The following is a 13,556-nucleotide window of genomic DNA, read 5'->3' as shown; positions in this document are numbered from 1 at the left end:
CTAAAATTATCAGTGTCCAGTAGCAAGCAAATTACCTGCTGTTTTCAGAGTTGGTAATGATACTGCTATAGTGTATATTATACATCATATACTTAAACAATTAAAAATTGGATATAATTCTCAAAATTTTCATGTGTGATTATTTTAAAATCAATACACGTATTTCATATACTAAAATCTTTAACATTATAGAGGGTCTTTATTCATAGTTTATTTAGTAAAAAGTATGTCATAGTGGTTAACAAGAACAATACTCCAAACTTCTCCTAATTACTGTCAAGATATAGTCAGTTTTTAATGTCTTATGTATAAGTTTTCCTTATGATAAGGAAGGTGAAATTTCTTAAATTTTAAAATTGATCAGGAAAACAGTATAATCTTTCTTGTTTCTTTTTGTTTTGTTTGTTTATCTCCCCCACCCCACACCCCACCCCAGGAAAATAGTATAATCATCTATCTGAACTTTTGTTCACCAGGAAACTAGTGACTTAATAAGCAGGGGGGAAGAATTGTCATATGGGAAATCTCCATTGTGCTGCAGAAAGCATTTATTTCTTATATTGTATGGTAGTTATTACACATACAATATAGTGATTCGTATTATTTTGAGTAGAAACTATTTTCAGAGTTTAACTTTCTTTTCTTTCAAATATCTTAGGTCAAGTATAGTTGGAAAAGATAGGTGATATCCCCAAAGTTTAAACTCCAGAGTAATAAAAATAATCAGGTTATCTTAAGTTGCAGAATGCCACTTGTCCTCTTAGCTTTTTACTCTAATATTGTTTTGCAGAAGGATATTGCTTCTAATGTCTGTAAGTTCTGTAGTTTATTTTATGATTCCAGATAACATGTTATGTTAAAATCAATCCCTGTTTTGACCTTTTGGAAAAAATGCTTGATCTATATGCCATGGTTGGTTTTCCTTTCATTTTTTTTCTTCTATTATTTTTTCTTTTTTCTTTTCTTTTATTATTTTTTTATTTTTTATTTTTATGGAGAGTTTTTAAAATTTTTATGGAGAAATTTTTATGGAGAGTTTCATGTTGGCAGTGTTGGGTGAATTAGGGCTAGGGTTTGTACTGTGCTTATACTTTTTTCTTTTCTTCTTTCATCATTTTTCCCTTCCTCCTCTCCCCTCCCCTCTTCCCTCCCCTTCCTCGCAGTATTTGAAACCTTATACCAAAAAAGAACCAGTGTTTAGCCCTTAAATGTCAATGTCAGTCAGACTTGTCTCAAGAAAATCCTTCCATTTTAGGAGGAATAAAGAGGAATAGAAGGTGGATTCTTAGAGACAACTCAAAGGCACCCTCTGTCATATTTTTTCAGAGAAAACATAGAAATAGAGCAAAAGCTTTTTTTGGATATTCAGAAAGGAACAGTCCTACCATGTGAATTTTTTCTTTTGAAAAAAATTAATTTGAAATTGTTAATCTTAGTATTCCTAGTAGAAAAATTGGTAACATAGTTTCATTAAAATACATAATAGTGGGCTTCCCTGGTGGCGCAGTGGTTGAGTCCGCCTGCTGATGCAGGGGACACGGGTTCGTGCCCTGGTTCGGGAAGATGCCACATGCCGCGGAGCGGCAGGGCCCGTGAGCCATGGCTGCTGAGCCTGCGCGTCCGGAGCCTGTGCTCCACAACGGGAGAGGCCACAACAGTGAGAGGCCCGTGTACTGCAAAAAAAAAAACAAAACCTAATACTGTAATGAAGGAGAATAATAAAAAACCAGAATTTAAATAAAAGCTTAATAATTTGGTTGCTGGTAGTGTTGATTCATGTAAGAACAAGGACCTTCTCTCAAATTCCTGGGAGAAAACAAGAGGCAGGAGTCTTCTTCCACTGTTGAATTGAGGGAAGATCTTTGCTCTTACATCTGCCATAGGATTCTAAGTAAGAAGTAGTCTCTAAATTTCCTGTTTAACAGATTCCTAGATATTAAAGAAGTTCTTTAAGAAGAAGGAGTAAATCAAAAAGGAGTAAATCAAAATCCTTATTGAAAGAAAATTTAAAAATTAGTTTGTTCCGGCCTGCCAACTCTTTTGTAAAGTTTTACTAGTACATAGCCACACCTGTTTGTTTATGTATTGTATACATGACTGCTTTCTTACTGACGTAGTTGAACAGCTGCTACTGAAATCATAGTGCCCCAAATCTTAAAGAAAATATTCTGTCTTGTGTTGGTACTTACCCACTTGTCAACACTCATAAATGGGTGAATTTTATTGTATGTGAATTATACCTAATTCAAATTGACATTAAACCAAAAAATCAGTTTATTTAATATTTAAGTATAACTTGAAAATTTAACATTTATACTTTTGAAAAGTAAGTTTAGACATATGGGACAGATCTTTGAATAAGTATACCTATTTTCATCTCCTATTAATTTTTTTCAGGACTGCTTCTTATATTCTAGAGCTCTCAGTTTTGAAATACAGAGTTCTTGTTACAATAAAGTTTTAATGAAGTATACAGTAAGAGCATCTTTTAGTCTTTTGAAATTATCTCTCCATTTTTGATGAGACATTAAAAAAACTTTATCCATTAACATTATTCATTATTTTTTTCAGAAATAATTTGAATTTTTTAATGAGTTCTTGGTGGCCCAATCTTGAAGATCTTTATGAAGCTAATGTTCCTGTATATAGATTTATTCAAAGACCTGGAGATTTGGTCTGGATAAATGCAGGCACTGTGCACTGGGTTCAGGCTGTTGGCTGGTGCAACAATATTGCTTGGAATGTTGGTCCACTTACAGGTATTATAAATAATAATGACAGGTTTTACATTTTAAAGAATTCTAATATATATTATTTTTCTATTAGAAAGTAACTCACAAAAATTGAAAAATTGTGTCCAAGGAAAAATCTCAATGGTTAGTACAGAGAGTAAATTCAACTTAAGAAATGGATGTAGCAAGTAACAAATGTATACTTTTGTAATCATAGAGGATATACTTTTGATATTTTAGACTGTTGTGTGTCTCTTTTATAAAGGAAATCTTTTATAGGGAAAAGCAAAGCAGAATAGTTATTTTTTAGACTTTTATTTCTTCTGATATATCACATCAACAGTCTTATGTCAAACTCTAATATATGTAAGATGAAAAATCTGGTCTTTGTTAGTTTTGTGACTTTGGATAAGTGTTTTGAAATCTCAGTGCCTCATTCTTTTAATCTGAAAAATGAGAAATTATTTTAGTCTGAAAAAATGAGGGTTTCAAAGAATTTAATGAGATGTGAAAAGAGCCACGCACAATGCTTACCACATAGTAAGTGCTCTTTAATGATAATTTTTAACTGTAATTCTTATAAAAGTTTTTTTTAAAATTTTTATTCAAAAAGTAAGTCACAAAAATTATAATCATCCTCATTAGTTCACTCAGTCCCTTTTTATTTCATCTTGATCTTTTGTTAGCACTTTCATGAAGTCATCAGTTTTCCATTAGAATTCTGAAAATGCTTATTCATTCAGTTCAGCAGTATAGTCAGTTACCACAAACCTGTACTTGTCAGAGTCTTTTCCATGAATTCCTTGAAGATGAAAATAGGAACATTTTTGCGAAAGCAACAGAATACACCCAGAACTGTCTGTAAATGACAAAAGACTTAAAAATGACCACGGTTAAAGATTTGATGAAAGTTCATAGTAATGCAATTGACAAGGAAATTTAGTTATTTCTGATATATACATTTTAAAGTAATAACTAGAATTATGACTTATTATACCAGAACATATAAGATTTTAAGAAATTTCATGTAATGTCTGAAACATTTATATTAATATATTTCCATACAAATAAGCCAAAGAAAGTTTAGTATTATTTCTTTTTTTTGTTTCTTTTTTTATACTGCAGGTTCTTTAGTCATCAGTTTTATACACATCACTGTATACATGTCAATCCCAATCTCTCAATTCAGCACACCACCATCGCCACCCCACGTTTTCCCCCCTTGGTGTCCATACATTTGTTCTCTACATCTCTTTCTCAACTTCTGCCCTGCATATTGGTTCATCTGTACCATTTCTCTAGGTTCCACATACATGTGTTAATATACGATATATTTGTTTTTCTCTTTCTGACTTATTTCACTCTGTATGACAGTCTCTAGATCCATCCATGTCTCAACAGATTACTCAATTTCGTTCCTTTTTATGGCTGAGTAACATTCCATTGTATATATGGACCACATCTTCTTTATCTATTCCCCTTTTGACGGGCATTTAGGTTGCTTCCATGACCTGGCTGTTGTAAATAGTGCTGCAATGAACATTGGGGGCACATGTCTTTTTGAATTACTGTTTTCTCTGGGTATATGCCCAGTAGTGGGATTGCTGGATCATATGGTAATTCTATTTTTAGTTTTTTAAGGAACCTCCGTACTGTTCTCCATAGTGGCTGTATCAATTTACATTCCCACCAGCGGTGCAAGAGGGTTCCCTTTTCTCCACACCCTCTCCAGCATTTGTTGTTTGTAGATTTTCTGATGATGCCCATTCTAACTGATGTGAGGTGATACCTCATTGTAGTTTTGATTTGCATTTTTCTAATAATTAGTGATGCTGAGCAGCTTTTCATGTGCTTCTTGGCCATCCGTATGTCTTCTTTGGAGAAATGTCTATTTAGGTCTTCTGCCCATTTTTGGATTGGGTTGTTCGTTTCTTTAATATCGAGCTGCATGAGCTGTTTATATATTTTGGAGATTAATCCTTTGTCGGTTGATTTGTTTGCGAATATTTTATCCCGTTCTGAGGTTTGTCTTTCGTTTTGTTTATGGTTTCCTTTGCTGTGCAAAAGCCTTTAAGTTTGTTTAGGTCCCATTTGTTTATTTTTGTTTTTATTTCCATGACTCTAGGAGGTCCATCAAAAAAGATCTTGATGTGATTTATGTCAAAGAGTGTTCTGCCTATGTTTTCCTCTAAGAGTTTTATAGTGTCCAGTCTTAGATTTAGGTCTCGAATCCATTTTGAGTTTATTTTTGTGTATGGTGTTAGGGAGTGTTCTAATTTCATTCTTTAACATGTAGCTGTCCAGTTTTCCCAGCACCACTTATTGAAGAGACTGTCTTTTCTCCATTGTATATCTTTTTCTCCTTTGTCATAGATTAGGTGACCATAGGTGCTTGGGTTTATCTCTGGGCTTTCTATCTTGTTCCATTAACCTGTGTTTCTGTTTTTGTGCCAATACAGTATTGTCGTGATTACTGTGGCTTTGTAGTACAGTTTGAAGTCAGGGAGTCTGATTCCTTCAGCTCTTTTTTTTTTCCCTCAAGACTGCTTTAGCTATTTGGGGTCTTTTGTGTCTCCATACAAATTTTGAGATGATTTGTTCTTTTTTCATAAAAAATGCTATTGGTAATTTGATAGGGATTGCATTGATTCTGTAGATTGCTTTGGGTAGTATAGTCATTTTCACAATATTGATTCTTCCAATCCAAGAACATGTTATATCTCTCCGCCTGGTGGTATCATCTTTAATTTCTTTCATCAGTGTCTTATAGTTTTCTGCATACAGGTCTTTTGTTTCCCTAGGTAGGTTTATTCCTAGGTATTTTATTCTTTTTGTTGCAATAATAAATGGGAGTGTTTCCATAATTTCTCTTTCAGATTTTTCATCATTAGTGTATAAGAATGCAAGAGATTTCTGTGCATTAATTGTATCCTGCAACTTATAAAACAGTTTTTTAGTGCTTTTAGTTTTTCAGAATTGCTGTTAAAATGGTCACCTGAGAGGTTATAATGATTATGTTCATATATTTTGTTAGTTTGCTTTATAACTTAAAAAAAATTTTTTTCCTCCTAGCCTGCCAGTATAAACTGGCAGTAGAACGGTATGAGTGGAACAAATTGCAAAGTGTGAAGTCAGTGGTACCCATGGTTCATCTCTCCTGGAATATGGCACGAAATATCAAAGTCTCAGATCCCAAGCTTTTTGAAATGATTAAGTAAGTACTTTCCAAAATTGCTATAGTTCCTCTTGTGGGGTTGGTGATAGGGATAGGGAATATGGTGAAGAGTGTTTCCTAATGATTATTTTTACCCCAAAGAATTACGTCAGTTGACATCAGATGATAAAGTGGTTCAGATATCTTGACAAAATAAGAGCATTCACATGTAAAAAAATATTTTTTCTTTCCAAATAGATTGTTGTGGTACGAAGAGGAGTGAAGGCATACATGATTCTTTACCAGTAAATTCACACATCTGTGCTTTCCCTTACCCTCTGACCAAAGTGACATCCTGGGATATCTTTAGTTTTAGTATTTGATGTCTGCCTGCAGCACGGGGAGTGAGAATGATACTAAAATAAAAATATCTCGTAAAGAAATTAGCATTTAAAATAGTGTTTTAACTATTTAAATTTTCTGCCATAATTAAATCATTCCCTTATCTTCTTGAACCACTCATTACAAATTTAGTAGATAAACAACTTGAATATATATATTCTAGTAATTTCTGATTTATTAGCCTAGTTTCTGTTCCATTTCTTTTGTAGGTATATTTAGAATACAGGCATACCTCATTTTATTGCTCTTTGCCTTATTGCTCTTTGCAGATATTGTTTTCTACAAATTGAGGGTTTGTGAACAAGTCTGTCAGCACCATCTTTTCAGGAGCACTTGCCCACTTTCTTTCTTTGTGTCTCATGTTGGTAATTCCCGCAATACTTCAGATTTTTTCTTTATTACTATATTTCCTGCAGTGATCTATGATTAGTGCTCTTTGATGTTACTATTGTGAAAAGATTATGACTTGCTGAAGGTTCACATGCTGATTAGCAATTTTTCTTGCAATGAAGTATTTTTGATTAAGGTGTATGCATTGTTATTTTTGATATAATGCTATTGCAAACTTAATAGACTACCATACATAGTAAACCTAACTTCTGCGAAACCAGAAAATTGTGACTTGCCTTATTGCAATATTTGCTTTATTGCAGTGGTATGGAATGGAACCATGATGTTTCTTCTTGTACATTTTTTCCGGCAGTGCCACTTAGTGCTTCTCCAGATTTCAGTTTACATGCTTTTCTTGCCCTTCTCCCCCAACTCCATCACTAATGAAAAATAACTCTGCTGAAATGAATTTGGGAAATTACAGGCTAAATAGTTAAACCAGTAATTTTCTTAGTTGTTCTTAAGTCCCTTCAGGGCCTGTATATTATGTTTATGAACTTTGTGAATGGGAGAGGAAGATATACAGTGTCTCCCAGTATCTTTAAAAATAGTGCTGGCTAATTTTAAACAATTTCAAATTTATTTTCAAAGTTTTGTTCTAACCAATATATCCAGACAGAAATTGCAGGGTCAGGGTAATGTGCCTATGCACTGTTTTACTTATTGACACATTCTGTTTTTGTTAAATGTTTGAGAAGTAAAGTTAGAAAAGTTTGAAAGAATGTTATTCAAATTCTTAACTAACAGAGTAAGTCCTATTAAAAATCCACAATTTATGGGTGGTCATTTGGTAACTTCTTCAGTATGGTCATTACCTCAGCTCTAATTCATGAATATATTCAAAGGCTGATCCAAAATGTACTTTTTGTCTCAATGCCCCAGATTATTTTAGGATTTTTGCAAAACGAATAACATTCAACTAGTATTTCAGAACCACATACTCTATGCTTGATGCTGTTCTTGGCAATAAAATAGATACTGCAGAGTATAAAACTAAATCTCTTCCTTTGTGAGATTTAATCTGTAGTGAAGCCAGACAGACAAATTCCCAAACAGATAAATAAGTTACTGTTAAGTAATATGAGTAAAATTTATTTTTGCAAATTTGTTTGTTTTTTGGTTAGGGGGTGAAGAATGCTGCACTTTTGTTCAAGTGGCTTCTGAGAGCATGGTTTCCATACTTGGATCGGAGTCATAAAAAGGAGACAACTAAAAAGAAGAGCTAGGATAAAGCATTTCAGTCCCCCAAAACAAGTGAAAGTCTTAAATGAGAACAACTTTGGTGTATTTATGGGACAGAAATGGCTGTAACGGAATGAAGGAGGGGAATAGCTGTGGTAATGAGTTCATGAAAATGGTGAGGTACGAAATTACAGATGTAGGCACTGTTAAATAGTTTAGGTACTAATTCTACGTGTGTAGAAGAAGGAGAGGGATAGATTTTGATTTACATTTTTAAAATGTGAATCTGTCTATTTGTGGAAAAAGGATTGGAGAATGGAACTAGTTCTCTTTAGAACTAAAGAGAACAGTTATAAGTCAATTGGCAGAAATCCAGACTAACCTGGATTGTGATTGTAGCAGTGGAACTGGAAAGAAGTATCACACTGCAGTCTATTTTCGGATGTTTACACATAGATTGGATAGTGAGATAAGGAAAAAGGAAGCAAGAAAAGATGATTATCATCTTGTGTTTTTGTTATCTCTGGTTCATAAACTTAAAACTTCTCTCACTTCGGTCATTTTCATTCCCTACCCTCATTGTTCTCAACATCTTCTAGACCCCTTCCAGTGTGTCAGTGTTTCTATCAGTATTTAAAATGCAGGACACCAAGACTTGCCTTCCATGAATGGAAATGTTCCCATTTCTCTATGGTGGCATTTTAAATTACATTGTCTTTGTCCTAGCAGTTGTCTTAATATTGGACTTGAATATACAAATTCAGGTTTCCTTCTATTTAAATTACTGGAAATAGTTTTCATCCATATTTTCCTTACACATTTAAAAAAATATATTTAATACCCTAAGTGAATGTATTTACTTATTGGTGCTGTGTTTCTTGTAGAGGTTTTTAATACTTCCTTATAGAATATGAAATCATTTTGAATATTGACTGCATTTATTATAATTTCAGAATTCTACTTCCAACTTTAGTTGTCTCATGTTGAATTAGCTCCTCTTTTTGTTATCACTCTGATTAAAAATGTTAACCAGGGAGATTCCCTCGTGGCACAGTGGTTGAGACTGCCTGCCGATGCAGGGGACACGGGTTCGTGCCCTGTTCTGGGAAGGTCCCACATGCCGCGGAGCGGCTTGGCCCGTGAGCCATGGCCGCTGAGCCTGCGCGTCCGGAACCTGTGCTCCACAACGGGAGAAGCCACAGCAGGGAGAGGCCCGCGTACCGGAAAAAAAATAATGTTGACCAGGGTCATTCAGCCACCTCTCAAAATGTACTTTCATTCACCACCAATGCTTATTTGCAGTGTCTTTCCTTTAATAGATAAATATTTGAGTACTAGCTGAATAGATGGAACTGGGCTGAGCCCTGAAGATTTATAAATATTCTGTGCAAATTCCTGTCTTCATTTAGGGAAGATGGGGAGAGACAGTGGAGGTAGGAGGGCAAAAGTTGTAGAGCATGTAAAATACATGGATTAAAAGTTGTAGATTTTAAAATGTATCAATGACATCAATTACAACTCAGTAAAAAAAAATAGTATCCTAATTTTTTAAAATGTTAATGTTATATATCTTGGATCTTACAGAATCAGGGATGTTTGGGGGGAGCTGTTCTTTGGAAAAGCAAGGTAATTTATGTGAAGCACAAAGGTATAGGAGAAGGAATGAGTAGAGAACTTGATGTGGGAAAAGAATGAATGAAATATCCCTTTGGGTTTCCATATTAAGTAGGTTTTAGATGTTGAGTAGTACTTTGTAATCTTACTAAGTTTTATTCTACGTGCTGAACAAAAATTATTTCAGTTACACCAGGCTTAGGTCACCTATCTAGTTAGGTGCAGAATCAGCATTTTAAAACACCTATATAGGTTCAGTAGGAAGGTCTTTGTTTGTAATTGGGACACATCACTTCATGTGGGGCAGTAGCAAGACTGAGAAAATGGAAACAGATTTTAGAAAAAGCTATTGGAAATAACTTTAGAGAGCAAAGCAGGAGCCAACTAACTGGAGTGTTTTACCTACTATTTTGTGATTATTACCTTTACAGGAAGAGAACTAACAATGAGGAATAGAGCTTCAAAGAGTAGTTGTATTTACGAACAGGAAAAATGAGGATCTAAATAAGAGAATGAACAGAGAGAGGCAGGAGAGCAGTTAGAATATGTTGTTAAAGAAATAACAAAGATTTATTGTTTTTGTTGTCTTCCCAGAAGTTTTTTTGCTGTTTAATTATTGTATCCTTATCATTGCTTTTGTCCTTAAATCCTGTCAGAAGGAGGTGGTATTAATTTAACCTGTTTTATGTGCTGTGGTGATTCCTAAATAGTTTCTTTCTTGTAATTCTTCTCTTTGAGTCATTTCATGTGTTAGCTTTGAGCTTGTCTTTTTCATTCCTCCATTCATAGCAGTATGGCTTTTGACTCTGATGTATCCCTGAAACTACTTGGTGGAGGTAACCAGTGACCAGCCATTTTAAATATAAGACATCACAATTGTAGAATTCTTGAGAATCTACATTTTTAAGCCTAGCACATGAATTTCTGAAAGAATTTGACACTCCCCCACATCCACCTCTCTTGATAGTCATTTCTCACACTACTACTTTTAGATGTATACTTAAATATTCTATTTTTACCACTATGTTTACTATTTTAAACCTCTTTATAGTTGGGTCATAGCTAAATACAGTATGCTTAAGTATTACAAATCAACCAAAAAGAAAATAAGGAATACTTACCAGTATCATCTACTGAGGTATAAATAGGTCTTTCTATTCTTTAATTCAGTCAGTGTTTATTGTGAACCAACTGGGTGCCTAGGTACTTTGCAGGATGCTTTGAAAGGTGTGATACATTTTTAGGGTGCTAACTATTAGAAACAATGTACTCTTTGCACAGCTATTGAAAAATGTGCTCTTTGCTTTAATGGAACTGTTGCTAAGGTATAATGGGGGAGCATAGAGGATGGCTCTTTCAAGAGAGAATTCAGGAAAGACTTTACAGATGAAATACTCTAGGTTATAGTCCTTATCCTGAATTCTTTGGGCCAGATGTCTTTTAGATTTCAGATTTTCTTTGGTTTTAAAAAGGTACATATTTTGAGGCTTTCCTGGTGGTGCAGTGGTTGAGAATCCGCCTGCCAATGCAGGGGATGTGGGTTCAAGCCCTGGTCCGGGAAGATCCCACATGCCGCAGAGCAGCTGGGCCCGTGCACCACAACTACTGAGCCTGCGCTCTAGAGCCTGCAAGCCACAACTACTGAGCCCGCGTTCTGGAGCCTGTGTGCCACAACTACTGAAGCCCACGCACGTGAAGCCTGTGCTCCACGGCAGAAGAGGCCACCACAATGAGAAGCCTGAGAAGCCGGCGAAGCCCGAGCATTGCAGTGGGGAGTGGCCCCTGCTCACCGCAACTAAAGGGAGTATGGGCGCAGAAGCAAAGACCCAATGCAGCCAAAAAATTTTTTAAAAAGATACATATTTTTCCCTACCACCCATACTAGCAGGGTATAGGACAGCATTCTTAAGCATATTAATAATTCTGTAGTGAAATGTGAATGGGCACTGTAAATGAGCTACGTAATAACTATAGTAGCCTGATTTAAACACCAAATGAGTTTTACAAACCTTAGGAATACTTGGTGTAACTAAACTATAAGTGCTTTGCCACTTAGCTTGTATTTGCACTATGTGATTTTAAAATGGCAAGGGTTATTTCCACTTTCCAACTACTGATTTTTTTGTTGGTTTAAGACTGAATTATCTTTCTTTTCTTAAACTACTCTATAAGATGCTTAATTTTTTTTCCTTTGTAGTTAGTTCAAGTTTGGTATCAGTGCATTCTAAAGCCAGAAACCTGTGGTGTGACTTAGTGATTTAGTACATCTTTTCAGATTTCTACAACTTAGCCATTTTACTATATTGGACTAATCTTCATTCGTACTTTACTTCATATTCTTCCAGATACCACCTAGAAATGGCAGCAAGGAGAATCATGAGTGAAAAGCATATTCATTATGTTGATTATCATTGTCTGTCAGTTTAGAATGCAATGGACTTGACTTCAAAGATTTTAATCCTAAACCCTGAGGAATCACTGTAATAACTGATCTCAGTGTATAAATTTCTCTTTTGACTTAAATTACTGTCAAAACTTTTTCACAAATCCTCTGTGTTACAACTGAACTGAATTTCTCCTGATGTGGATCAGAATTAAAACTGTGTCTTTGCAGTTAAGCTCAACTTGTTCATTCATAATAGTTATGGAACATATATAAACTGTTTGGCTAAAAATTTCAGGTATGTTTCACATCAGCAACAGTTGCTAATGAGAAAAGTTATTAATTTTGGAAGTAAAAATAATCAAATTTGCAAGTTAGATCAGTTGGCCACAGTATGATGAAGATAGGAAGAATATAGGCATGAATTGAAAGGTAATTACTGCTGTTCAGACAAGAGGCAGCCAGAATTTAGAGAATAAAATAAGATATATTTCATGGTTGAATGGTTGAGATAAGGGAGGAATCTGTTTTGCTTGATTCAGGATTGTAACACAGCATTTGCTCTTGTCACTGAGATTGTGACTAAAGAATAAGGAGAGGAATGAGTTAGATATTGATAATGATGTTACAGCCTGGCTTCTTCAACATGAAGAATTTAAAGTCTTCATAGAATGTTTAAAGAAAAATTTCTATAAACACTCAGAGGGGTAGATAGCTCTGTTACCTAGTATAGAGGACTGATAGCTGGAGCTAGCTTATATATAATCCCTGCTAAGATTTGAGATGCTGAGGTTTCTGAACTATTAGCTATTTTTAAAACATCACAGAAAGACTGCATTAATAGTACTTAAAGTTTAAGTCCACTGATATTTTAATTTACTCAACTCCTGTATCTTTCCATATTAAGATATATATTTTTTAATGTAAATTTTACCACAAAACATAGCTGCACTACAAAAATTGAATTACACAAGTTGAATTATATTATTGTATAAACTTTTTCAGCCCTGCAGAAAAGTTAGAGAATAGTACACTGAATACTGATAGATTTTTCATCTTAGTTTACTTTGTTTTTGCCACATTTACTTACTATCTATGGAACCCTGCCTAATTTATTCTACATCTTTTAAAAATAAGGGCCTTACCCTTCATAGCCATAGTAGCTTTGTCACACCTAAGATAACTAAAATCAGAATATCATATTATCTATAGTTAAAATTTATCACCTGTCCAAAAAGTTCTTTAAAAGCTATTGCTTCTTTTTAGTCCACTCTTATTCCCAATTTAGAGTCATTCAGAGTTCACACTGAATATAGTATTTGGCTGTTCTTTTTGGAGTCATTCAATCATGTCATGTCTTTTTGGTCTCTTAAGAATCGTTCTTAATGACATTGTCTTTTTATTTGAAGAAACCAGGCCAGGTGCGTTTTAGAATGTTTCACATTTTGGGTTTGTCTGGTTGTTTCCTTATATTAGATTCAGGTTAAACATTTTTGAAAAGAGATAATGTGTTTTCTATTTGTATCGTATCAGGAGATATACAATACTGTTTCTTTGGTCACTATTTGAGATTGGGGTTAAGTTGAGTGTATATATTTTTACTTGGATAGCTGAAAAATAATTTCCTTCCCTATTTCTAAGTATTATTTTTGTATCATGAGGGGACACTAAATATGTACTTTAAAGCTTAAAATACAGT

The 13,556-nt window shown here is 34.3% G+C and overlaps 1 protein-coding gene across 5 annotated transcripts in view; it reads left to right on the top strand.

The window, feature by feature from the left end:
- Positions 1–13,556, top strand: part of LOC309817720 (lysine-specific demethylase 6A-like) — a 163,069-nt gene that overhangs the window by 141,127 nt on the left and 8,386 nt on the right. For all 5 annotated transcript variants that reach the window (XM_082646987.1, XM_082646986.1, XM_082646985.1 and 2 more), the window contains 2 exons: positions 2,572–2,759; positions 5,805–5,946. In XM_082646987.1, coding sequence (XP_082503113.1) covers positions 2,572–2,759; positions 5,805–5,946 — 330 coding nt within the window. The remainder of the gene's footprint in view (positions 1–2,571; positions 2,760–5,804; positions 5,947–13,556) is intronic.

This window comes from Grampus griseus (genome assembly GCF_964374135.1).
Source record: "Grampus griseus genome assembly, chromosome: Y".
NCBI lineage: Eukaryota > Metazoa > Chordata > Mammalia > Artiodactyla > Delphinidae > Grampus > Grampus griseus.
Note: the sequence above shows the minus strand (reverse complement) of the source record. Positions and strands in the feature narration are given on the sequence as shown.